Source organism: Panthera tigris, chromosome D4, assembly GCF_018350195.1.
Source record: "Panthera tigris isolate Pti1 chromosome D4, P.tigris_Pti1_mat1.1, whole genome shotgun sequence".
NCBI classification, from domain to species: domain Eukaryota; kingdom Metazoa; phylum Chordata; class Mammalia; order Carnivora; family Felidae; genus Panthera; species Panthera tigris.
This window is the reverse complement of record NC_056672.1, coordinates 55,269,893-55,297,673: the sequence shown is the minus strand read 5'-3', so window position 1 is coordinate 55,297,673 and position 27,781 is coordinate 55,269,893. Positions and strand designations below refer to the sequence as shown.

Genomic DNA, 27,781 nt, shown 5'->3' with positions numbered 1-27,781 from the left:
ATTAGAGATTAATCCAGGCAATCCAACATCCACGTAACAGGCACTTCCAAAAGATAACAGCAAAAAAAATTTATAGGAGAAATATCATTGAAATAACTCAAGAAAATTTTTCAATGCTGAAGAACACGAGTTTCCAGATTAAAAGTACCCATAGCAATGTGAAATTTCAGAACAGTGGGAACACAAAGATGATCTTGCAAATTTCCAGAAGAAAAGAATTCACATATAATGGGCAGGATTTAGAATGGTTCTGAATTTCAAAAAGCCCTTTTGGAACCAAGAAGATAATAGAGCAATAGCCTCAAAATTCTAAAGCTATGTGATTTCCAATCTAGAATTCTATACCCTGCCAAGCAACTCAAATTCAGTAAGAGCTCAAGTTAGAATAAGAGCTGTAGAGGCACCTGGGTGGCTCAGTCGGTTGAGTGTCCGACTTCGGCTCAGGTCATGATCTTGCAGTTCGTGAGTTCGAGCCCCACATCAGACTCTGTGCTGACAGCTCAGAGCCTGGAGCCTGCTTCAGATTCTGTATCTCCCTCTCTCTCTGCCCCTTCCCCGCTCATGCTCTCTGTCTCTCAAAAATGAATAAACGTTAAAAAAAATTAAAAAAAAAGAAGACTTCAAAAATTCATGTGCTATGCACACCTCCTCAAAAACATCTACTGAAGGATATGATATACCAAAACATGAGAATGAACCAAAGACACAGACAATAAGGTAAACAGCCAATATAACACAGGTAGGAGCATGAAACACCCAGGCTGATGGCAAAGACAGTAAACTCAGTAAACAGCTATAAACTAGATACAGAAGGCAACTATGCAGAATAAAATTCAGAATACTTCAGGAGACTGGTGAAAAGTAAAATGATACAGCCGCTTTGGAGAACTGTCTGGTAATTTCCCACAAGATTAAACAGTTACCATATAATCTAGCAATTCCACCCCTAGATACACACCCAAGAGAAATGAAAAGAATATCCACACAAAATATGTACATAAATGTTCACAGAAGCATTATTCATAATAGCCAAAAAGTAGAAACAACCCAAATGTCCATCAACAGACAAATGGATAAACAAAATGCATTATGTCCATACAATGTGATTTTATTCAGCAACAGATGAATTTTGAAAACATTGTGCTAAGTTAAAGACGTCAGTAACAAAAGATCATATATATATGTATAAACGTATCTGTGTATATATGTGTGTATATATACGTATATATACACACTGTACAATTCCATCTATACAAAATGTTCAGAACAGACAAATCTAGTATATGTGCTGCCAAAGCAAGCACTAGAACAGGCAAGTCTAATACACAGAAAAAGTAGATCAGTGACTGTTTAGGATTGAAGAGGTTGCTGAGAAACGGGGTATGACTGCTAACGGTTAAGGGATTTTCCTATGGTAAAAAAAACTGGGGGGGGGGGGGTCCCCTGGGTGGCTCAGTCGGTTAAAGTGTTTGACTTGATCTCAGATCAGGTTTTGAGCTCATGATTGTAGTTCGAGCCCCACAGTGGGCTCTACACTGGGCATAAAGCATACTTAAAAAAAAAGTTTTCTTGGTAGGTGATGAAAATATGCTAAAATTGGTTGTAGTAACAATGATTGCATAACTCTGTAATATGCTACAAACCACTGGATTAAACACTATTAAGTGGCAGAATTACATGGAATATAAATTATATCTCAATAAAGCTATTACAAAAAAAATTCTTGGGATTAGTGGTAACTACATAGAAAAGTAAATGAGTAAGCAAAATAAGGTAACTATATGGAAAACAAAATATTACGTGGGAAATAAAAATATTTTGGGGGGATCTGGGTGGCTCAGTTGATTAAGCATTCAACTCTTGGTTTCGGTTGATGTCACAATTTCATGGTTTTGTGAGTTTGAGTCCCTCGTTGGGCTCTGTGCTTGCAGTGTGTAGCATGCCTGGGATTCTTTCTCTCTCCTTGCCCCTCCCCCACTCACACTATCTCTGTCTCTTTCAAAATAAATAAACTTAAAAAAAAAGTAATATTTTACTACATCTTAAATTTTAAGTAATGAAGATCTATAATTATGATATAACTTTAGGAAGACTGGAGGAATATATGTGCGTGTATGTGTAACATATATGTTAGAGGGAAAGAAGACAGTGGAGGGATTTAAAAAGAAATCCTTATCTTCTATGGCGGGCAATCACAGATAATAAAATTTAAAAATCAGAGAGTAGTAATAGAAGCACAGTATTAAGGAGGTTAATGCCAAAATGATCAGCTATAAGAATTTTTTTTTTTAACGTTTATTTATTTTTGAGACAGAGAGAGACAGAGCATGAATGGGGGAGGGGCAGAGAGAGAGGGAGACACAGAATTGGAAGCAGGCTCCAGGCTCAGAGCCATCAGCCCAGAGCCCAACGCGGGGCTCGAACTCACGGACCGTGAGATCGTGACCTGAGCTGAAGTCAGATGTTTAACCGACTGAGCCACCCTGGCGCCCCAGCTATAAGAATTTTAAGTTCTTTTGTGTGGAGTGATGGAAATGAAGAGGCAGTGTCTGGGGGACTATTTTATGAAGTAACTTTGCAAAACTCATTTAATTCTTTAAACTACAGACAGGTAAAACTTTGATTTTTATAAAATTTTTAACTCAATACAAGCAATTTAAAAGTTAAGAAGCTATTAGAAAATTGGGAAGATATTCAACAGAGGGGAAGTGGATATTTTGTGATCATCTTCCATAGCAAAAAAAAAAAAAAAAAGAAAGAAAGAGAAAAAGAAAAAGAAAGAAAAAGAAAGACTGCTTTTAAAGTACAAAAATTAATGGTATTAAGTACTAAAGTATATACTTAAAAATGGCTAAAATGGAAGGGGGCACCTGGTTAGCTCAGTAAGAAGAGCACAGTACTATTAATCTCAGGGTCCTGACTTCCATTGGGTGTGGAAACCACTTAAAAAAAATTTTTTTTTAATGTTTATTTATTTTGAGAAAGAGAAAATCCCAAGCAGGCTCCTCACTGACAGCACAGAACCCAACATGGGGATCGATCTCAGGAACCATGAAATCATGACCTGAGCCGAAATCAAGAGTCAGACACCGAACCAACTAAACCACCCAGGTTCCCCTAAGGAAAAAAAAAATGTTTTTAAAGAAGGTTAAAATGGGAAATTTTATGTTATGTGGTTAGTACAATTTTTTAAATGAAAAAATGGAAAAAAAACCACCACCACCTCTGGGAAATACAACCAGGGATATGGGAAGGGATAGAGTAGTAGGCATAATAAAACTTTTCATTTAATATCATCCTACATGATGCACATGTTATTACTTATAAAGTGAAAAATACCACTCAAAACAGTGTTGCTAACACTAACACCAACTAACATTTACTGACTGCTTTTCACATAGCAGGCACATTCTAAGTACCTTCACATGTACTAACATAATACTTAATTCTCACAGTATTCCTAACAAAGCGCATGCCACATTCCTTCATCCCATTTTACAGAAGAAACTAAAGGCCTACAGAGGTTAAATAATTTGCCCAAGATCAGTTTCAGAACCAGAACCTAGCTGTCTTATTCTAAAGCCCAAACTTTAATCACTATATTATAATGCCTCTGTATTAAGAATGAGATTTAGCAGAAAACTCAAAGGGTTACTAAACACTAAAGTACATAATGCCTACTCTCTAACTCCACTGGGAAATATGAACAGTTTTAAGTTTTAACCCTGAGTCTTCAGTCTCTAAAGTTGCTTGTAGGGACTAAAATCACAACCCATAAAAACCCAAGAAATTAGTTGCACTAAATAGCACTTAGCAAAAAAAGAAAAAAAGAAAGAAAAGTCTAACTACAAGCCTTTACAACAGAAAATAAACATAATTCAACTTTTTACTCACTGCCTTCTACTTCATTAACCCACGAGGGCATACAACAAAAAATAACACACACTATTCTTTTTTTTTTTTTTTTTTTTGAGGGAGAGAGTGTGAGCAGGGGAGGAGCAGAGGGGAGTAGGGGGGCGGGGGGAGACAGAGGATCCGAAGCGGGCTTCACGCTGACAGCAGAAAGCCCCATGTGGAGCTCAAAATCATGAGCATGTCCTCAGCCTAAATCTGATGCTTAACCAACTAAGCCACCCAGGTGCCCCAACACACTATTTTTTAGCTCTCAAGTAAGATGTTCTTCAGATCTTCATGGTTAGTTAACTCTGCCCCTTATGATAACATTCCAAAAGTCACATTTCTTCAGAAATATCTAAATTGTCACACACACAAAAATTTTTAATATCCTCTTCCTAACTTCAGACCCCTACTTAACTATTTTACTCTTTTCTCCTTAGCACTTAACCACTTTCTAAGATGCCACATACTTTTTGGTCATTGTCTATCTCTCCCACTAGAATATAAGCACCATGAGTCAAGGGTTTTGTTCACTGTACCCTTGGCACCTACAACAGTGCCTGACACATGTAAGCACTCAATATTGGTAAACAAAAGTACACATAAACAAAAATAACAAACTTTAAATGTTCTCCATATTTCTGAAGTTAATATTTATAGTTTTAATTATATATAAGGATAACATAATGATGATTTACCTAGGCCCCAAATCCTTCTCTAGGTGTTTGTAGAGCATTACATGAGAAGCTAAAATATTCAACTTAGCAATACTTTTTCCTAGTGTTCTCATTTACTAAATTACTGCTTCAGAAATACATTAGACATGTTATGAAGTAATTTCCTTGCCTGAACAAAAATCACAACTATCAACTACTCATTAAGAACATCATATAGGGGCGCCTGGGTGGCACCGTCAGTTAAGTGTCTGAATCTTGATTTCAGCTTGCATCATGTTCTCATAGTTCATGAGTTCGAGCCCCACATGTGGCTCTGTGCTGATGGCGTGAAGCCTGCCTGGGATTCTGTCTCTCCTTCTCTCTGCCCCCCTCCCGTTTGTGCGCTTGCACACTCACTCGCTCTCTCAAAATAAAAAATTAAAGAAAATTAGGGGTGCCTGGGTGGCTCAGTCAGTTAAGATCGGACTTGGGCTCAAGTCATGATCTCGCAGTTCATGGGTTCGAGCCCTGGGTGGAGCTCTGTACTGACAATGAGCAGCTGAAGCCTGTTTCAGATTGTGTCTCCCTCTCTGACCCTCCCCCACTCGTGCTCTGTCTCACTCCCAAAAATAAATAAAAGTTAAAAAAAAATTTTTTTAAGTAAACTAAAAAATAAAAAGATCACATAGAAAAATCCTTGGGAAAAAATTATATACGCTATTAACATAAAAATTCCAAAGCTTAAAGAAAACCTCTGGTTATAATTTCACAGGTATGTGTCATGGTTACATGAGAAGGTGGTACTTGGTGGTAGAGTAGTCACATAAACATAACAGTGAATTTTAAAGTACCTCTTTTTTGGCTAATAAAAAAATGTATAAATATATAACTCTGGAACATAAAGTCATTCTACTTATAAAGCAAAACACAGAATCACACTGAATATCAAGAATAGGAACCTTCTTTTACATCAGAATCACCTGGAGGGGTGCCTGGATGGCTCAGTCGGTTAAGCGTCCGACTTCGGCTCAGGTCATGATCTTGCAGTTCATGGGTTCGAGACCCACGTCAGGCTCTGGGCTGACAGCTTGGAGTCTGGAGTCAGCTTCGGATTCTGTGTCTCCCTCTCTCTCTGTTCCTCCCCTGCTCTCACTCTGTCTCTCTCTCTCTCTCTCTCTCTCAAAAATAAAGATTAAAAAAAAATTAAAAAAAAAAAATCACCTGGAAACGCCCACCAGATTCCCATGCCCTTCCCCAGAATATTCTCATTTCTTTCTCAGATATGTGGTTTACAAATACATTCTCCCAGTTCATGGCTTGTCTTTTCATTCTTTTATCTGTGTCCTTCACAGAAAATAGTTTTAAATTTTGATGAAGTTCACTTCATCAATTTTTTTCTTTTCAGGGATCATGCCTCTGGTGCTGTATCTAAGAGCTCTCGGCCAAACTCAAGGTCAAGAAGACTTTTCTCAAGGCTTTCTTCCAGGGGTTTTAATGCTTTATGATTTACATTTAGGTTTATGATCCATGCTGAGTTACTTTTTGCATAAAATACATTATATAGGTTGAGGCTTACTTCTTTACATACAGATGAGCAATTTTTGCAACACCATATGTTGAAAAGACTGTCCTTTCTCCAATGAGTTATTTGCACCTTTGTCAAAAAATCAGTTGACTATATTTAAGTCTATTTCTCAGTTCTCTATTCTGTTTCTTTAGTTCAATATATCACACTCTCTTGATTAGTATTCCTTTATACTGCATCTTAAAATTGGGTATTATGAATTTTCTAGCTTTGCTCTTCTTTTTCAAAATTGTTTTGGCTAATCTAATCCCATTAACTTTCCATATATAACTATGTAAAACCAAGGCATAGTAGCCAAGTCTTTAATGGTTTCCTAGCCCTCTAGAAAATAAGCAGAGCCTGCTTATGATTCTCTCTCTCTCTCTCTCCCTCTCTCTCTCTGCCTCTCCTCCAATCACTCATGTGTGTGGCGCAGTCTGTCTCTCAAATAAATAAACTGGAGGAAAAAAAAAGATAGTATTTTTTAGAAAGGAAAATAAATCCCCAGGTCCAACAAGAGAGAAAAGGTTAAATAACAGCTGGGAAAATGTTCAGAATATATTAAGTTTAAAAAATGAATACGCAGTATCTGATTTTTGAGATGAACTATAGCATATTCAGAAGAAAATGTATTACAAGTATTACTTCTAGGGGTGCCTAGCTGGCTCAGTCGTACAGCATGCAATTCTTGATCTCGGAGTCACAGTTCAAGCCCCATGTTGGGCACAGAACTTAGTTTAAAAAAAAAAAAAAAGTATTACTTCTAAGTAACATCAATATAAGTGACGTTTTCTTTATAGCTTCAGGAACTTTTAAAACTTTCTAGGGGCTCCTGGATGGCTCAGTCAGTTAAGCATCCGACTTCGGCTCAGGCCATGATCTCACAGTCCGTGAGTTCAAGCCCCACGTCCAGCTCTCTGGTGACAGCTTGGAGCCTGGAGCCTGCTTCAGATTCTGTGTCTCCCTCTCTCTGACCCTCCTCCGTTCATGCTCTGTCTCTCTCTGTCTCAAAAATAAACAAACATTAAAAAAAATTTTTTTAACTTTCTATAATAAACGTGTTGAATTATAAGTGGGGATTAACATTTTATTTTTTGAAAGTAGCTACTACCATTTTCGCAGTAAAATACAGGTAACTCTGTATCAGCCTGTAACTTATTTGTATCAAGTTTGTTCACAGACTAGGAATCATCCACACAGACAATGTTTTAGAAGAGTTTACTCTAAACCCCACAAATTCTTCTAGCCTACTGTCATGACAGTGACAAATACAATTTTCTCCATGCTTGTCTTCATGTTTAACTTTGGGTAGATTTGTAAGCACAAATTAATATTTTAAATTACATCATTAATAAATGACACATGGGAACAATATTTGCAACAAGCAACCTTCTTTAGGCACACAGCCTTTATCCTAGTTAAAATAAATAAAAACAAAACCTAACAAAAATGGGCAGAGGACAAGTATAGATAACCTGCATATACATTACAAATGGCCAATGACATGAAAGTAAGCTAAATTTCATTGACAATTAAGAGAAACAACCATCATAAAAGCTGATTTATCAGAACTGCAAATTTTATAGTTTGACAATACCCATAAAAATTACATCATGGAATAAAAATTAGTATTTCCGAAGGATAATTTGGCCAGTAAAATTTAAATACATATATCCTTTAATCCAGGCAATCTATTCACAAAAATATAAAGATATGTAAAAATGTCCCTTTTCAGCTTTGCTTGTAAGAGTAAAAAACTGGGGTGCCTGGATGGCTCAGTCAGTTGAGTGTCCAACTTCAGCATAGGTCATGATCTCATGGTTTGTGAGTTAGAGCCCAGTGTCAGGCACTGTACTGACAGCTCAGAGCCTGGAGCATGCTTCAGATTCCGTGACTCCCTCTCTCTCTGTCCCTCTCCCAATTGTGCGCGTGCGCTCTCTTTCTCAAAAATAAACATTAAAAAAACCCTGAGAATGATTAATTGCCCATCAATAGACAGTTGAATAAAGTATATCCTTAACTGGAGTTATTGTGCAACAGTTACAATTAATGAGACAATCCACAAATACTGATCATGGAAAGATCTCCAAAATAAACTATTATGTTTAAAAACAAGATGCAGAGGGGCGCCTGGGTGGCTCAGTCGGTTAAGTGGCCGACTTTGGCTCAGGTCATGATCTCACAGTCCGTGAGTTCGAGCCCCGCGTCGGGCTCTGTGCTGACGGCTCAGAGCCTGGAGCCTGTTGTGGATTCTGTGTCTCCTTCTCTCTGACCCTCCCCTGTTCATGCTCTGTCTCTCCCTGTCTCAAAAATAAATAAAAATGTTAAAAAAAAAAATTTAAAAACAAGATGCAGAAAAAGCTTTTAAGTATAATTAAAATTATAGTTTAAAAATGCATAGTTATGTTTGTACATGCATAGAATATTTTTCTGAAGGGTCACATGTCAAACAGTTAAGTGATTTTCAAGGGAAAGACTTTCATGCTGCTTGAATTTTTTCCTAGAAAAACAATAAACTAATGCCCTTAATAAATGTCCCTCATTACATCTTTAATGTTATAAAATTTAAATTCCTGTATAATACCTGCATAACAGATTTCACTCCATCAAGAAATTAGTATTTTTCTCCACCAAATTTACTAACCTAAACTTAGCTCCATGAGATATGAGGTGAGATATGACTAGATCCTGCATGGGAAGTTTTATGAATTTAAACAGAGAAGAAACAATGTGGAAAACATAAGTGGCTACCTAGGTTTGGGGCTAGAACTTCCCATGACTATGTCTGGTGACCACCAGTGTTAGAAACATAGTAACCTTCCATTACTTTTAGTATTATAATAATATCCTTTACTATGTAATAAAACATAATTATTACCAGTCCAGTACAATAATGAATTCCTTAAAAGTGAAGACAGCAGTTTAGCAGTTAAATATATTCAATTGGTAAAAAATAAAGTTTAAAAAAAAAAGAGAGACAAGTGTTGGTCAAGATTACAGAAATTAGAACCTCACAAGCACTGCTGGTGGGAATATAAAATGGTACAACCACTTTGGAAAATAGTCTGAGTTTCTCAAATGATACAGAGTTCTTATATGACCCAATAATTCAGAGAAATGAAAATATATGCCCACATTGACACTTGTACACAAATGTCCATATCAGTGTTATTTTCAATAGAAAACAACTCAAATGTTCATACGCTGGAACATTATTTAACAATGAAAATAAACGAAGTACTGATACATGCCACAACATATGAATTTTGGAAACATTATGCTAAATTAGCCAGTCACAGAAAACTGTATGTTATAGGATTCTATTCATATGAAATGTAAATCTGTACATTTGTTGAATAAGCAAATCTATAGTCACAGAAAGTAGACTGCTTGCCTAAGGCTTGGGGAAAAATGAGGAGTGACAACTAATGGGTATGGAATTTCTTTTCTGGGTGATGAAAATGTTCTAAAGTTGATTGTCATGAGTTGTAAAACTCTTGTGAATATACTAAAAAAGAACACTGAATTGTACATTTAAGTAAGTGAATTGTATGGTGTATGAATTGTATCTCAATAAAACTGTTATCAAAAAAAAAAAAAAAAAGGCAGGGGCACCTGGCTCAGTCTCTTAAACATCCAACTTCAGCTAGGGTCATGATCTCCTTCCTGGTTTTTTGGTTTGAACCCCGCATCCGGCTCTCTGCTATCAGCAAAGAGCCTGCTTTGTATCCTCTGTTTCCAGCCTCTGCTCCTCCCTCTCCTCAGAAATGAATAAACACTGAAAACAAACATTTAAAAAAAGGAGAAAGGATAATATATCGATTAAGAAAGTCTTAAGAGGCATATCAACCAAATGTAATTGTGGATTTTCTATGGGATCCTGATTCAAACTAATTTAAAAGTTTATGAGACAACTGGGGAAATCTGCATATTAGATATTAAGGATTTTTTTTTAATTGAGTATATTTGACACATGTTACATTAGTTTCAGGTGTAGGAATTATTATTAAGAATAATGCAATTATGTTTTTAAAAAGAGTACTTATTTTTTTAGGACTCCAGTATTTACAGATCAAAGAATAGGATATCTAAGTTTACCTTAAAACAGTCTAATTGGGAAGAGTGTAGGTTAGAGGGGGTGAACCCAAGAAATTTTCAGGTCATTCATAGTGAATGGGGTTTTAAAATAGAAGCTGGAGTTCCCTGGACTAAAGAGAACAAGAGAAAAGTTGAAAAGGGCATTCCAGACAGATAAATAGCTTAGGCAATGGCACTGTCAAAAATTATCTATGGAGAGCTGCCTGGCTGACTCAGTTGGTGGAGCTCTTATCTCAGGGTCATGAGTTCAAATCCCATGTTGGGAGTACAGATTGCTTAGGTAAACTTAAAAAAAAAAAAAAATTAAACAAAAATTACCTATGGAGCAAGAACTGGAAATACAGTTGAAAAAGTAAGAACCAGATCATGAAGGGCTTTGTATGTCACACAAAGAAATTTTTACTTCATTTTGTGGAAGATAGCGTCTTTTTCTTTTTTCTTTTTTTTTTTTTTTTTTGATGGTGGAGACAGGTCAGATTAGAATTTTATTTTTTTTTTACTTTTTATTTTTTTTTAAGGAATTTATTCTTTTTAACAAAATTTTTTTTAATGTTTATTTGTTTTTGGGACAGAGAGAGACAGAGCATGAACGGGGGAGGGGCAGAGAGAGAGGGAGACACAGAATCGGAAGCAGGCTCCAGGCTCTGAGCCATCAGCCCAGAGCCCGACGCGGGGCTCGAACTCACGAACCGCGAGATCGTGACCTGAGCCGAAGTCAGCCGCTCAACCGACTGAGCCACCCAGGCGCCCCAGATTAGAACTTTAGAAAGAGGGGCGCCTGGGTGGTTCAGTTGGTTAGGTGTCCGACTTCAGCTCAGGTCATGATCTCGCGGTTTGTGAATTGGAGCCCCAAGCTGGACTCTGTGCTGACAGCCTGGAGTCTGGGGCCTGCTTAGGATTCTGTATCTCCCTCTCTTTGCCCCTCCCCCACTCACTGTCTGTCTGTCTGTCTCTCTCTCTCTCTCTCTCAAAAATAAAAAAATAAAAAAACTAAAAAGAAAAGAACTTTAGAAAGGTTATTCTAGGAGCATCATACACTGGAGGGGCATAAGACAGTAAAGAGGCTACTGTCACAGTCTGAGTGACAACTGAGTATAACTTACATGGTGGCAGCAGGAATGAAAAGGAGGGGCTAAATACCAGAGACATGAGGTACTAAAAATAATTGGATATGTGAAAAGAGGAAGCAGAAATCATCTTAAACGATTTCCAGCTTCTAGGCTCGTGTGGTTGGGTAGACAGTGTCAGTCAAATATCCAGGAAAGTGAATACAAAAGAGGCTTATGAAAAAAGGTAGAGACCAGTTTAGTGTTTAAGTTTTTAGTATAATTAAAACATAATTAAAAAAAAAAAAAGCCATACTAGCAGAAATGTCTAACAGGAAGGCAAAAAATTAAGGTCTAATTAAAGATGTACACACTTTAGGACTTATTTGGTAGCTGAAACAATAACCCAGAAGAGTTTATAATAATTCACACACCACAGAAATTTAACCTACTTTAAAAGTTCCCTCCCTACTCCACCTTGTTAATAATTAATTTATTCAAGGTATATATGTAAACAGTACATGCTAGATATAGTTAATCTTTTATTTAGGAAACTTTATGTATATTGGGGGAAAGAAAAATATAGGTACATATTTGGCTAAACTTTACCAAAATTATTAACAAAATGCATGCACATAGAGTATTATCAAAGTACAAGCAGAGCTTTAAAAATGTAGTCTTCTAATTATTTTTTAAAGCATCAAGAACCCCATAAGAATATTCATAACATTTATAGTCGCTCTTTTAAAATCCTCCACTTTATAAGAAATTCCAAAATGCACTTCTAGTTTTAAAATTTCTTTTTAATGTCTTCTGATACTCTAAAAAGGCTAAAACAGAACTGGGTTTAATTATTTTGTTTTATTTCTTTTAATTTTCCACATGACGCTTAGCAATCTTTATCTTCATGAGACTACAGAGGTCCAGGTTGCTATGGTTGGCAGGTTTTGGTAATTAATGCCTCTCACTATCACTGTTCTAAAATTCTTAACCTCTTCTAAACAAGTTTTATAGTATTTACATTATAAGAGGAGCCCTACACAAAGATTATCATTTGCTATAATACTATATAACCAAGATTTCAATCTTAATTTTTAGCTAATCTTCAGTCATCACGGGATGCCTGGGTGGCTCAGTTGGTTAAGCATCAAACCTTGGCTCAAGTCACGATCTCACAGTTTGCGGGTTCAAGCCCCACATCAGGCTCTATGCTGACAATGCAGAGCCTGCTTGGGATTCTCCCTCCCTCTCTCTCTGCCCCTCCCCAACTAGAGCCTTCCCTCTCTCTCTCTCTCTCTCTCTCTCTCTCTCTCTCTCTCTCTCAAAATAAGTAAATAAACTTAAAAAAAATCACTTAAAAAAAAACTTCAGTCATCAAGAACATTAGATCTAATTGAGACAACCTGGCAACTATAGATAAAACGTCAAAATCCAAATAAAATGTAATTTCTTCCCAAAAGGGAAAGCACAACTAAAGTAACTGAGCAGTCCAAATACTTAGCCACTTTAGTCTACCACATGTCCTAGACTACAGGTTGAATCACTTAAGGTCTATGGAGAAAATTCAGATACCAGTAATTCCTCGAAATTGCATGCAGAATTTGGAGGAAGGGGGGGGCTGCCATTCTCAAAGGATGTGACTCCCCGAAAGATAAGCATTTATTCTTTTATCTTTTAGGTCCTATGGCAAATGCTAAGGAAATTCAAAGATCCAGTGGCATTTCTTTTTTTTATTTTTTAATTTTTATTTTGAGAGAGAGTGAGAGCGAGAGCGAGTAAAAGCAGGGGAAAGGGGCAGAGGGAAAGACAGAATCTCAAACCGAGGCTGGGCTCAATCCCACCACCCTGGGATCATGACCTGAGCCGAAATCAGGTTAAGTTGGACGCTCAACCAACTGAGCCACCCAGGCACCCCTCCAGTGGCATTTCTTAAAGAGCTCATAATCTAAGATCACAATTTGATAATAGAAAAAAATTTTTTTAAGTTAGAAATAACTGATTTCCTTAATACAATACTTACACATCCTCAAGTAACTTTTCCAGTTTTACCACTTACTAGTACTACTTTTAATTTAAGGAACCTTTCTGTACATAACTTATTCCATAATTTATCAACAAAAAAATTTTCAGAAAAAAGTTACATAAGGTGGAGATTTAATTCAAAACTCAGGAAGTACACTCATTTTAAAGCCCTTTTAATACAAGATTCTTTGAATCTCAAATCTAAATTCTACATAATTTCCATATCTTCAATAAGACATTTCTTTCTTTGTGTAGCCAATTTTGTCATTCTTATTCGGAGTAAATGTTGAAATATGATTAACAAATTCCAAAGAACTAAGGGTGGGAACCCTGAGGACATAGTTATACTTTTTGTTGTTGTTGTTTAACATTAGCGCTGAAGTTTTTCCACAGGGCTTAGTCCTTAACAGCTTGAAGACATCATTATCTTTGTTTAGCCAATGGGGGAAATGGCAGTTGAGTGATTAAGATCAAGATGGGCCTAAGTAATAAGTGTTTTGATTTGTTTTTTTTAAACTCAACTACCAGAATTCAAATAAGCTTTGCCCCCTCCAGAGCAAATACCTCAGGAGGCTGGCTATATACCCACTCCAACAATGCTACGCCCACAGTGCTCAAACAATTCAGAATTTTTTGAGAACTGCTTTCAAAGCTTATTGTACAACTTCATACTGTCTTTGTTAGTGGCTAATCTTTACTTCTCTGTAGTGTGGGCTTTACTTTGTTGCATTTAATATCCAAAACTGATTCAGTGAGATTCAACTTGGTAAATAGGGTAAATAACCTGAGTAATACTATTTTTGAATCAAAAATGACATGTGTGGGGTGCCTGGGTAGCTCAGTCAGCTAAGTGGCCAACTCTTGAACTCATGAACCATGAGATCATGACCTGAGCCAAAATCAAGAGTAGGATGCCTAACCTTGACTGAGCCACCCAGGTGCCCCTGGTTTCTAAATTTTTTAAGTTATTCTATTTCTACAAAGGATTGCTACATATTGCCCCAACTGCTATAACTTTGCCAATTCTTAATATTATTTTATAAATGAGGCTACGGTTATTTTCAACAAGACAGTAATTATTCAATATTTACAATCTGAATTACTATGTGTGTTACTAAGTGAGGCACACTTAGTATAAATTAGGATATTGGGATAAATTAGGATAAATTCATGGAATTTATCCCTCAAATTAAACATCAGCTGCCCATGAAGCAAATACAGCAAAGCAGATAAATAATGAATTATGAAAGTTGGAAATGCAGACACAGAACAGATGAAAACTATGGTACTAATCTAAAGATGCTAAAAAAAATAAAAAAATAAAAAAAATAAAGATGCTAGAAGTAGGAATATATCACTTTAACACTCAAATGAAGGAACAAAAAAAGTTTTAACCTTAAACTGCTCAAGTTTCCTATGGTGCTTGAATATAGTAAGAAAAGTATTACAGCATTGTGCTTTAGGGTTTTTTTTAAATGTTTATTTATTTTTGAGAGAGAGAGAGAGACAGAGACAGAGACAGAGACAACACAGGTGAGGGGCAGAGAGAGAGGGAGACAGAGGAACAAACCCAAGCAGGCACTAACAGCAGAGAGCCTGATATGGGGCTAGAACTCAAGAACCATGAGAGCATGACCAGAGCCAAAGCTAGACTTCGATAGACTAAGCCACCCAGGTGCCCCTAAGGCATTATTATTATTTTTTTAGTATGAAATTTATGGTCAAATTGGTTTCCATACAACACCCAGTGCTCATCCCAACAGGTGCCCTCCTCTATGCCCATCACCCACTTTCCCCTCCCTCCCACCCCCCAACAACCCTCAGCTTATTTTCAGTTTTTAAGAGTCTCTTATGGTTTGCCTCCCTCCCTAACTTTTTTTTTTCCCTTCCCCTCCCCCATGGTCTTCTGTTAAGTTTCTCAGGATCCACATAAGAGTGAAAACATACGGTATCTTTTTCTATGTGACTTATTTCAATTAGCATAACACTCTCCAGTTCCATCCACATTGCTACAAAAGGCCGTATTTCATTCTTTCTCATAGGCATTATTATTTCAAAAGCATAAATCATGGGGCGCCTGGATGGCCCAGTTGGTTAAGTGTAGGACCCTTGATTTTGGCTCAGGTCATTATCTCAGTTCATGAGAGATCTCACAGTTCATGAGATGCAGCCTCGCATTAGGCTCTCCACTGACAGCACAGAGCCTGCTTGGGATCCTCTCTCTCAGCCTCCCTCTGCCCCTCCCCTGCTTGCTCTCTCTCAAAATAAACAAACATTAAAAAAATAATAATAATAAATAAAAGTATAAGCCAATACTGCATTAAGAAACGTAAATCCTCCCCCTACGACCCAGCAATTGCACTACTAGGCATTTATCCACGGGATACAGATGTGCTGTTTCGAAGGGACACATGCACCCCCATGTTTATAGCAGCACTATCAACAATAGCCAAAGTATGGAAAAAGCCCAAATGTCCATCGATGGATGAATGGATAAAGAAAATGTGGTATATATATGTACAATGCAGTATTACTCGGCAATCAAAAAGAATGAAATCTTGCCATTTGCAACTACGTGGATGGAACTGGAGGGTATTATGCTAAGTGAAATTAGTCAGAGAAAGACAAAAATCATATGACTTCACTCATGTGAGGACTTAAAGAGACAAAACAGATGAACATAAGGGAAAGGAAACAAAAATAATATAAAAACAGGGAGGGGGACAAAACAGAAGAGACTCATAAATATGGAGAACAAACTGAGGGTTACTGGAGGGGTTGTGGGAGGGGGGATGGGCTAAATGGGTAAGGGGCACTAAGGAATCTACTCCTGAAATCATTGTTGTACTACATGCTAACTAATTTGGATGTAAATTTTTTAAAAATCATCAAAAAAAAAAAAAAAAAAAAAAAAAAAAAAAAAAAAGAAATGTAACTCCTATCATCCTCCCACCATCATTTCTGTGAGAGATATAGTATCATTTCTAATCCCAAAAGTAGTTTTCTCAGACTTCTATTTCTCAACAGTGGCACTAACCCACTGGCCCCTTAAAGTAATTAGAAAGTTACTATTAAAGGAACAGTTTTGCCAATTAAAAAAAAAAAATCATTCTGCAACAGGATTTATCATTCTCTAATTGAAGTAATCCAAAAACAAAAAAATCTCCTTTTTCCAGTGAACTTAAGATATAAACCAATGTCATCATAACAATCTTGACCCATAATTTGGAGGGGCAGATATTACCCTTGTGACCTTTAAACTTAAGTAAAATTTTAAATAGTTCCTTATAAAAACTCTGTAACTCTGATTTTCTTTTTTACAATATTTACTTACCAATTCTGAGAGCACATGCACACATGGGCAAATGAGAGCAAGGGACAGAAAGAATCCGAAGCAGGCTCTGCGCTCACGGTGCAAAACCCGTCAGGGGCCGACCCTATGAACCGGGACACCACAACCTGGACTGAAATCAAGTCAGATATACTCACCGACTGAGCCACCCAAGCACCCCCATAAATTTGATTTTCTTAAAGCTCCACTTTTATACCTTCAAACATATCCTAAGTGGCAAAAGATCTCAGTAAAAGAATAACAGGCTTCAGAGTCCAGCAGTCTGGTACTACAATTTGGTATTAAAACTTTCTAGCTGAAGACCCCTGGACAACTTAAATGAGCTATGACTCATTCTCCCTATATGAAAGTAACAGTAACCACACCTCACACGATTATGAAATACTCCTATAAAGGATGTGGCACATTGTAAGCCTCAATAAATGTTAGGTACTAATATCTATAATACAGTACTTAGTAGTGTGTATCCACAATTAGATATGGCATTCAAAGTTTTTAGTACATTTGTGTGCTTGGTTTTTAATATGTTTTAAGTATTCATTCTACTTACCTTGCCAACAGGTTCACAACAGTAATTCAGTTTACTATTTATGTTATAACAAAAACATTTTTATATTTGTTATTAAAACAAATCAAGTATAGTATTTAAAGTGGACTATTGTCTACAAACCTTAAATATGTATCCCAAAATCTGAGTTTTCCAATTTTAATATGGAATAATATTTATATACCAAACCTTGGGAATCTGAACTAAAATTATCTCTTTAATTTCGTATCTATCATTCCTTTCACTTCAGAATCACCTCACTTAAAGGTACATAAGCATAAACTCTGAATAACAAATTTCTTACTGAATAAAGTTGAAATAAAATAGTTCTGTGTTGACAGAACACATCCAAAGAGGCTCAGTCTTGCTCTAACATCTCTGCAGTTGTATGTGAAACAGTCCAAAAGAAGTTCAGGAACATAAAAGAATTAGATCTTTTAACTATGACCTTTCAGCAAGGTGGAATTCTGTAGTCCTAAACCCTGAATTTATAACTCTTCCTGCTATTTCCCCCTAACTAACAGAGTTGGACCAATTTGTTAGATGGCCTCCTTTATTTCACTTGTCTCCCCACAAGACAGGTTCTTCTGGAACCTTAAACTAGGATTAGTAATACTAAATTGCAAAGATGGAACAGACGTTTTATCATGACAGATTGTCATTATGTTGACAAATGCTCTAATGGGCCTCCAAACTTTAAAAGGTTTGATTTAGGGGCACCTGGGTGGCTCAGTCGGTTGAGTGTCTGACTTTGTCTCAGGTCATGATCTCATGGTTCAGGAGTTCAAACCCCACATGGGGCTTGCTGCTGTCAAGCCTGTCAGCAAAGAGCCCACTTAGGATCCTTTCTCCCCCTCACTCTGTACCCCCCCCCTCACTTGTGCTCTCCCAAAAATAAACTAATACATATTTTTTTAAATAATAAAAATAGGGGCGCCTGGGTGGCTCAGTTAAGCTCAGGTCATGACCTCAAAGTTTGTGTGTTGGAACCCCACATCAGGCTCTGTGATGACAGCTCAGAGCCTGGAGCCTGCTTCAGATTTTGTGTCTCCCTCTCTCTTTGCCCTTCACCTGCTCACACTCTGTCTCTATCTAAAAAATAAACATTAAAAAATAATAAAAATAAAACAGCGCCTTAAAAAATAATAATAAAAATAAAAGGTTTGATTTAAATTACCATTTACAATTGTGTGAATAATACCTACACCTCATATTTTAAAGTCTACACAAAGATTTTTAAGATTATTCATATAAGGTCTAAGGTTACCTATCCTAACACTTTCCTTACTCTCTATAAGTTACTCTTCATACAGTGCTTTGCCTTTGATGAATACTCAGTATTATTTACTAACACAAATCTCTGAAACACAAGAATCAACATGCTGCAAACAAAATATTAACTAGGGCTCAAATTCTTCATTCAAAAAGAAACTATACTTATTTTATCATATTTAAGACACTGATGCTAGCATTCAAAAAAAAATTTATTACAAGATTTCAATGGGAAGTTCTCTCACAACTAGATCTCAAGTGCCACCTGGCTGATGGGATTTAAGACTTCATGGGGGTGCCTGGGTGGCTCAGTTGGTTAAGCATCTGACTCTGGCTCAGGTCATGATCTCATGGTTGGTGAGTTTGAGCCCCGCATCCAGGCTCTGCACTGACAGCAGAGAGCCTGCTTCAGATCCTCTACTCCCTCTCTCTCTGTTCCTCCCCCAAGCTCGCTTGTATACTTGTGCTCTCTCTCAAAAATAAACATTAAAGAAACAACAACAAAAAAAAAGACTTCACGGATTTTAAGACACATCCCAATTTCCAACAAGTTAAAAACTAAAAAAAAGAGGAAAAAAAAACCATCTTGGAATCAGCTTAATATGGTAAAAAAATATTCTATAAAATACTGAGATGCGGGGCACGTGGATGGCTCAGTGCATTGAGCAGCCAACTTTGGCTCAGGTTGCAATCTCACAGTGTGAGTTCGAGCCCCTACTCAGGCTTGCTGCTGTCATCATAGAGCCCACTTCAGATCCTCTGTCCCCCTCTCTCTGCCCCTCCTCCCTCTCAAAAATAAAAAATAAACATTAAAAAAAAAAAATACTGGGGCACCTGGGTGGCTCAGTCAGTTAAAGCATCCGACTTCAGCTCAGGTCATGATCTCACAGTTCGTGGGTTCGAGCCCCACGTCGGGATCTGTGCTGACAGCTCAGAGCCTGGAGCCTGCTTCAGATTCTGGGTTTCCCTCTCTCTCTCTCAAAAATAAATACACAATGGGGCGCCTGGGTGGCTCAGTCAGTTGAGCATCTGACTTCGGCTCAGGTCATGATCTCACGGTTCGTGAGTTCGAGCCCCACGTCGAGCTCTGTGCTGACAGCTCGGAGCCTGGAGCCTGCTTCAGATTCTGTGTCTCCCTCTCTCTCTGCCCCTCCCCTGCTCATGCTCTGTATCTGTCTCAAAAATAAATAAAAACATTTAAAAATAAATAAATAATAAACACACATTAAAAAATAAAATAAATACGGAGACGCTATACTTATGCCATGGTGGGGGGAGGTGGTGGGAGGAACACTAAAACTACTAAATTTACTACAGTAGTGCCCCAAACCACTAGACATTAACTATGTTTCCATTTATAGTGTTGCCTTAGTTCACTCAGCACTCAAGACAAGTTCAACTTCCAGAAAAGGTTACAGCTAAAAGCACTAAGAGGTACTCATTCTCAAAGTGACTGAGAAACAATTAAGAATTGAGATATTGACAGACTCATCATACAACTGTTTTAAAAAAAAAAAAAAAAAAAAAAAAAAAAAAAAAAAAAGCACTATGCTTATAATTTTAAAGTTAATTGTTAAGTTGCCTATCCAAATCCTTTAAAACAGGAATTCTTAACCTGTTAGTTAACCCTCTGAAAATGTATACAAACTGGGGTGTCTGGCTGACTCAGTTGGTAGAGAATCTGACTCCTGATCCCACGGTCATGAGTTCAAGCCCCACTTTGGGTGCAGAGCCTACTTTAAAAAAAGAAAAAGAAAATGTATGCAAGCCAGTTTATATGTGCTAATGTTTTCCCAAAGAAAATGGTTTCTCAAGGGGATCCATATAACAAAAAGACTAAGAATCAATGTCTTCCCTGTTTTAGGTTTATTTATTTATTTTGGGAGAGAGAGCCCATGCACATAGAAAGAGCAGAGAGAGAGAATCCCAAGCAGGCTCCTCATGATCACTGTGGAGCCTGATGCAGGGTTCAAACTCATTAACTGTGAGATCATGACCTGAGCCAAAATCAAGAGTGGGGCACTTAACCAACTGAGCCACCCAGGCACCCCAAGAATCACTGTCTTAAAATAACTGTTTCAACTTTATATTAAGAATTAGTCACAGGGGCTCCTGGGTGGCTCAGTCCATTAAGCGTCCAACTTCGGCTCAGGTTGTGAGCTCACAGTTTGTGGGTTCTGGCCCCAAGTAGAGCTCCGTGATGACAGCTCAGACCCTGGAGCTTGCTTCAGATTCCATGTCTCCCTCTTTCCCTGCTCCTCTCCTGCTCATGCTCTTTTAAAAATGAATAAACGATAAAGGAAAAAAAAGGAAAAGAAAAAATTAGAGTCACAAAATAGAGTATGCTATAATCGGAAGGGCATTGCCAGGCACTAAAGGTAAGCCTGGCAAGGTTTGTTGTTGTTGTTGTTTTGTTTTTTCTGAGGGGGGCAAAAAATAGATTCATTTATTCTAGAACAAATGAAAATAATGCATAGCCATTATTTTAAAAACTATCATTGAAGAGTTTCTTTAGGGGCGCATGGGTGGCTCAGTCGGTTAAGCATCCAACTTCAGCTCAGGTGGTAATCTCACAGTTCATGGGTTCGAGCCCAGCATCAGGCTCTCTGCTGAGCCTGCTTCAGATCCTGTGTCTCCTTCTCTCTCTCTCTCTCTCTCAAGCTTAAAAAAAATTTTTTTTAAGTTTCTTTAATATAAATCAAGTGTTAAGTCTGATAAAGAAGCTCCTACTAAAGAAAATTTTGAGTATATAGTACTTTGTAAATTATCAGTTTGAAGTTTTCTACAAATGGAAGGCACCTATATTTCACTCTCAAATACTGAATAAAATTAAAACTACAAAAGGTTAACTGCAATATTTTAAGTTTTCTGTATCATTTAAACTTTTATGTTACACACCTCATGAAAGAGGCACTATCTTTCTTTTTTTAATCTCTCCACCCAACATGGGGCTTGAACTCAACAACTCCGAGATCAAGAGTCACATTTTCTACCAACCGTGACAGCCAGGTTCCCCCTTAGGCACTCTCACTTTCTGATCTCTAGACTCACTGCTAGCATGCTTTCAGATAAATAATGCAGGAGTTCCAAGGAGGTTCTAGCCCAAAGAAGCCATTCTAAGTTATGATCATTAACAGGAGTTACTTGAAAAGACAGTACTTTTTATTTTTTTTTAATTTTTTTTTATTATTTTTTTTTAATGTTTACTTTTGAGACAGAGACAGCATGAACAGGGGAGGGTCAGAGAGAGGGGGAGACACAGAATTGGAAGCAGGCTCCAGGCTCTGAGCCATCAGCCCAGAGCCCAACGCGGGGCTCGAACTCACAGACCACGAGATCGTGACCTGAGCTGAAGTCGGACACTTAACCGACTGAGCCACCCAGGCGCCCCAAGACAGTACTTTTTAAAGGAATGAGGTAAACTTGTTAAAAGTCATCATTAACTGCTCACTTGATCAACAATTTATTCTTCCATTGACAATAAAATTCCAACTTGCTCCACAGTAGCAAAATTACGTTCAGAGGTATTCTCTATTCTAAGCTATATTCTACTTTGTGTTTTGTAATGATTGATCCCTAGAGGAAAAAGTCGAAGCAGCAAAGAAGTTCACTCAGTAAGTCTAAGAGACCAAGAAACTGGACAAAAAACAAGGCCAAGAAAGATTTTAGAATATCCAGAAAAACAGGCACAAGAAACTACCTATGCCTATCATACATCCAACACCCCCCCCCACCCGCCCAAAGCTAAGAATCACAGACTTGAGAGATTTAAAAAAGACAACATGAATCCAAAATAAATTTGTGAAATACAGGTCTCACAAGTCTCTACCACAACAGATGCCATAGTTAGAACAGACTGGAGCCAACTATTTCACGGTGAAAAAGATCAGTAAGAAGCCTATTAATATGTAAAAGTTAAAGGAGTAACATGAAAAATTTAAAGAATGGTGGTTCCACTGCCTTCAGAAACTACAATCCAAAATAGAAAAAAGAATTTAACTTGAAAATAAATTATACTAAATGTTCAAGAACTATCTGATAAGGGAGAATAGTGGTAGAAAAAGGTCTGTGCCAACTTTTAACTGCAGCTGTAGTGGAACACACTAAAAGCCTTGTTTTAAGACAAAAGCAGTGAAATAAAAAACAATGGTTTTAGACCTATCACAAGTGTCAACTGCTCATGACCATAACTTTGACTTTTTCCAATGAAAGACTTTTGGGATAAAGGGCCATACAATAAGGAATAAAGTATAAGAAAACAAAATTGACAAAATTCTCACACAAGACTAAAACATAAAACCTACCTAAGAATTTTCATATTTTAAAATATCATAATTGAAGATTAAGAAATTAACATATACAATGAAATTCAACCATTCTTTCTAAAGAGGATTGAAATTACAAAACACCTAACTGAAATCAATGTAGGGAATCCTACATTTTAAAATTAAAAGTTAAAGTTAAAATTCCAGTAGGGAATCCTCTCCCCATACTACTTCTTTCAAACTGAGAGGATTCTCCACAGTCCTTTTCCTGTTCTTTCAGCAAAAAATACAATTTGCAGCCCATTATTTCCTTTCACATAGTTGTTTTTTTTAAACACTGAGATGGAGATCATTCTAATTAGTACCCACTCACCTTGACTATCCATTACCCCAAACAATGACACTTTATGGAAATTAAACTTTATGCCACTAAATTAGCCAGCATACACAGCAATACCTTCTTCAATTTGTCACTAATAACTTGTACATTAATACATGCATCTAAAAAAGTACAGTGTATGGTGACCACAAAAGATTAAGCATACAGTTCGTAAGGGTGCTGCTCTAAAAATGTATTTTCACTAGATATTCACTGATTATCACAGGCATGAATATTAAACATCCCCGTCAATTCTTCACATTTTCTACAAAGTTGACCCAATTTCAAAGCTGACACTGAAGTTTCTACCTTTAGAAGGATAGAAAAACAAAAGTAATTGGGTAGTCCTAAAAATGTACATCATAACTACATGACTAAGATAGTCACTTAAAACTTATGCCAAGACAGCCCCTCCCTTCAAAGCAAACCAAGATTGACTCACACTGCTCTATTTTACTTAATTTTGGAAATAAAATTAAATGGATTCCTTAGCACTAATTTCCTGTCTGCCTCCACCATTTGAAACATTCCACCTTCAGTCCGTGATCACCCCCACAAAATGATAAAATAAAAACAAAAACAAAAAACTCTCAATACCTCCAAGTTATTTACGTTGGAATAAAAAAAAAAAAAAAAAAATCAATGGATTCAGGAATGGTAATAACCACCGTCTTAAATCGGGGGTGGCTATGGAACAGTCCTACTCAGTGAAACCATCTCACCTCAGATGATACTTTTCATCTGTGAGACCACCCCATCTGCTAAAGCTAACCACCTGGGTAAAACGTTTCAATTTTGTCTCTCTTAAGTGGGAAACGATCAATCTCCTGTACACGTTACACCGTCTACAGATATTTTTACATGGTGGGGGGGGGGGGCAGTAAAGTTGGTGGCAGGGTGAGGACAAAGGGCATTTGAAACACCATTAAGTAAACAGAGAAAGGAGAAAAGAAAGGGGGCTAAATCAGCGTTCCCTCCAGTAAGATAATGGCCAGAAAACGCAGGCACCCTTATTTACCACCCCTAGGGTCCTATTCATTACCGCCCACTGGAATGTAAAGTTGTAACTACCACCACGCAAGAAGCCCATCAAATCCTCAGAGTGTCAGGTCACTAGGCAGCCTCTGGAATGACAGACTAATACCCTTCCCCCACCCCCACCCCCCAAAAAAGAAAGGTCCAATCCAGTAAGTGCAGGTCACTCTGCCCTCTGGGGCAGTTCCAGCCGGCGCGGGGAAGGTTCGGATGGGAAGACGAGAAAGGAAAGCCCACCTTTCTTCCCACACACCCTCAGCTGGGGAAACAAAACAAAGACAGCCCTCCTCCGCCGGTAGCCACTACCCTAGCCAGAGAGGCTTTCCTATTTCCCGGTGCAGTCTGGCCTCCCGCCCCCGCCCCCATGACAAAGAAAAGGCACTTGGTGAGCAAGGCCTTCCTGCTTCCACGGATGGGGGGAGGGGGCTGTCGAGGTGAGGAGCCCCCTCTACACACTCGCGCTCACACTCTGGGCCCCGCAAGCGACAGGGAGCCAAGGCCTCCGCCTGGGGAAGTCAGGGCTGGGAGGGGTGGGGGTACCTTGAAGTAGCCGCCTTCGTAGAGGGTGTTGGGGGGTCCGAAGATGGCAACCTCCCAGTTGTAGAGGTCGGACTCATCCACCAGGGTGATCCGGAAGCCCTCCACCGGCTCCTCCTGCAGGGATTTCAGCTCGAGCATCAGGGCCTTCTGCGAGCTGGTCATCTGCTGCTGGGCCATCGCGGCGGCGGCGGCGCCGGGCCGGAGCCCCAGTCCTCTCGCACCGGCCGGGCCGGACCAGGCCCCTCCCCTCCGCTCGTGCTCGCCCGGGCCGCACCGGGCTTGTCTTCACACACCCGGCGGGCCGGACCAGGCCCCAGACGGCCCGTGGGCCGGCCCGAGTCCTCCTCACACACGACGCGGGCCGGACCGGGCCCTTTTCCTCACACTCGGGCCAGGTGGGGGGAGGGGCTGAAGGAGTTAGGGGAATTCGCTCCCGGTCCCGGGCCTCCCCCCCCCGGGGGGGGCCTCAACTTGGTGGGGGGGGGGGGAGAAGGGGTGGAAGCGGAGGAGGGCGGCAAAGGGCCGGCGATGGTGAGGGGAGGGGGCCGAGCCGGCCCGGGAGCGCCGCGCTCGCTCGCCCTCTCGTTCTCCTCAGGGGCTGCTGGGGCCGAAGGGCGCGCGGGGCCGGAGGGCGGGGGGAGCGCGGCGCGCTGGGGTCTCGCGGCGGCGGCGACGGCGGCGGCGGCGGCGGCTGCGCGGGGGGAGGGGCGACGACGGAGGAGGTGGAGAAGAGCTAGAGCGCCTCGCGCCGCGGGAGCGACGGAGCCGAGAAGAAGGAGGGAGGGTGAGAGGGAGGAGGGGCGCGCGCCGGGAGGGAGGGCGGCTCTCGGCGGCGGGCGGCCCGACGCGCGTGCGCACGCCCCTCCCTCCCCCTCCCTGCTCTCCCTCCTCCTCCTCCTCCTCCTCCTCCCCCTTCCCCGCCTGCTCTCCGCCACCAGGCGCGGTGGCGGCGCTTTGTGACGCTGACGCGTGTCCCCCGCCCTTAAAGGGCTAAGAGGCTGTGGGGGCGGAAGGTAGCCACAGGGGATGCCCTTGGCCCCAAATGACGGTTGTGCGGCTCGACGCCGCGATTCCTGGGGAGCTCCCGGGAAAGGACCACTGGTCCTAGAGTTGCCCAGCGCCTTCCCTTCCTCTCTGTATGTGTATCCACAGGCTTCGCAGCCATCCTCCGACGAACTCTGTTCCTCTGCAGGTCCCTCCCCGTGACACAAAGTCCGCCGTCCCTGCACTCAGTAGGTGCTTGACAAGAATGTGCTGAGTTTATGGGACTTATGGGCAGGAACAATTGTCCCGACACGTCTTTTGCAGGGCCCTTAAACTAGTGTGTCCTTGGAGGGCAGTGTGTCACCCGGGGTGGGGGTGGGGGGGCGATTCCCATCCGAGAAATGGGGAAGGCAGATAGGCCAGCTTCTACTTCTCTTCTTAACTACAAAGAGGAAGTTGTGGGAAATAAAGAGAGAAATAATAACTCAGACGGAGCCTGGGTTCCTGGCCCTTCTCTGTGATTTGGGGCAAGTGCTCTGGCTATCCCTCAGTTATTGGTAAAATGAAATACTGTGAGGGTGCTTGGCTAGCTCAGTGTAGCATGCAACTCTTCATTTTGGGTTTGTGGGTTCCAGCCCCACCTGGGGTGTAGAGATTACTTAAAAATAAAATCTTAAAAAGAATACTGTGGTTGAACTTGGACCTTGACCCCCTACAGTTCCTTTCAGCTTGAAGATCCAACCTGGAAATGAGGGACTTTTAAGTTAATCGTAAGTGAAGTGAGATGGGAGACAGTCTTAAATCCCGGTGATTTAGAATACCTATTTCTCTTGGGAAGGCTCTTCCTGTGATAACTGCTGAAACATTTCCTAGAAAAGTCAGGATGCTATGAGAGTTCCATACATTTAGAATTTTGAGATTGAAAAGATCTTAAGTTCCAATCCTGGCTCCACGATTTACATTATCCATTCCTTATTCATCAGCTTCTGTAATAGAGGATTAATTACAACTAAACAACTGTAAATATTAAATGAGATCATCTATATACAGCGTTACTAGCATATGGTAAATGATCCATAAATAGGAACTTTTTTTAATTTTTTTTTTTTTTTTTTTGAGACAGAGGGAGAGAGAGTGGGGGAGGGGCAGAGAGAGAGGGAGAGACAGAATCTGAAGCAGGCTCCAGGCTTTGACCTGTCAGCACAGAACCCGATGCAGGGCTTGAACTCATGAACTGCAAAATCATGACCTGAGGCGGTCAGACACTTAACTGACTGAGCCACCCAGGCGCCCCTTTAAATAGGAACTTTAAAGAAAAAAATACTAAGGCATAGCTGTATTCTGGCTACCACCCCTTCCATTTTTAAAATTTATTTATTTATTTGATGGTTTGTTTGTTTGTTTGTTTAAGAGGGAGACTCTCAAGCAGGCTCCATCCTCAACACAGAGCCAGATACAGGGCTCAATCCTACAACTCTGGGATCATGACCTGAGCCAAAATCAAGAGTCCAATGCTCAACTGACTGAACCACCCAGGCACCACCACCTCCTCCATTTTTAAAAAAGATTTTATTTTGGGGGCACCTGCATAGCTCAATTGATTAAGCATCTGACTTCAGCTCAACCTACAATCTCAGGGTTTGTGAGTTCGAGCCCTGCATTGGGTGAGCTTAAGCCCCACTCCAGGCTCCACACTTTCTCTCCCTCTCTCTCTGCACCTCATGGGATTCTCTCTCTCTCTCTCTCTCTCTGCCCCTCTTGCACTCACACTCTCTCTCTCTCTCAAAAATGAACATAAATAGATTTTATTTTTAAGCAATGTCTGCACCTAAAGTGGGGCTTGAACTCACAACTCCAAGATCAAGAGTTGTACACACCACTAACTGAGTCAACCAGGCACCTTGATTTTTTAGTAGACAATTTTTTACACAGTTTTAGATTTATAGAAAAATTGAGGAGGCACTACAGAGAGTTACCATGTCCCTGGCACCCCAATTTCCCTTATTAACATCTTACATTAATATAGTACATTTATTATAACTAATAAATCGATATTGATACATTATTAAACTAAAGTTTTCACTCACATTTCCTTAATTTTTACATAATGTCCATTTTCTGTTC

At 39.5% G+C, this 27,781-nt stretch overlaps 1 protein-coding gene across 2 annotated transcripts in view; it reads right to left on the bottom strand.

The window, feature by feature from the left end:
* The window catches only part of UBE2R2 (ubiquitin conjugating enzyme E2 R2), a 115,471-nt gene extending 90,362 nt beyond the window's left edge, over positions 1 to 25,109 (bottom strand). Inside the window, exon 1 of one of the 2 annotated variants that reach the window (XM_042964144.1) lies at positions 24,674 to 25,109. In XM_042964144.1, the coding sequence (XP_042820078.1) occupies positions 24,674 to 24,850 (177 nt within the window). In that variant the 5' untranslated portion in view covers positions 24,851 to 25,109. The remainder of the gene's footprint in view (positions 1 to 24,673) is intronic. The other variant, XM_007076568.2, reaches the window with a different exon arrangement.
* Positions 25,110 to 27,781: the final 2,672 nt, after the last annotated feature.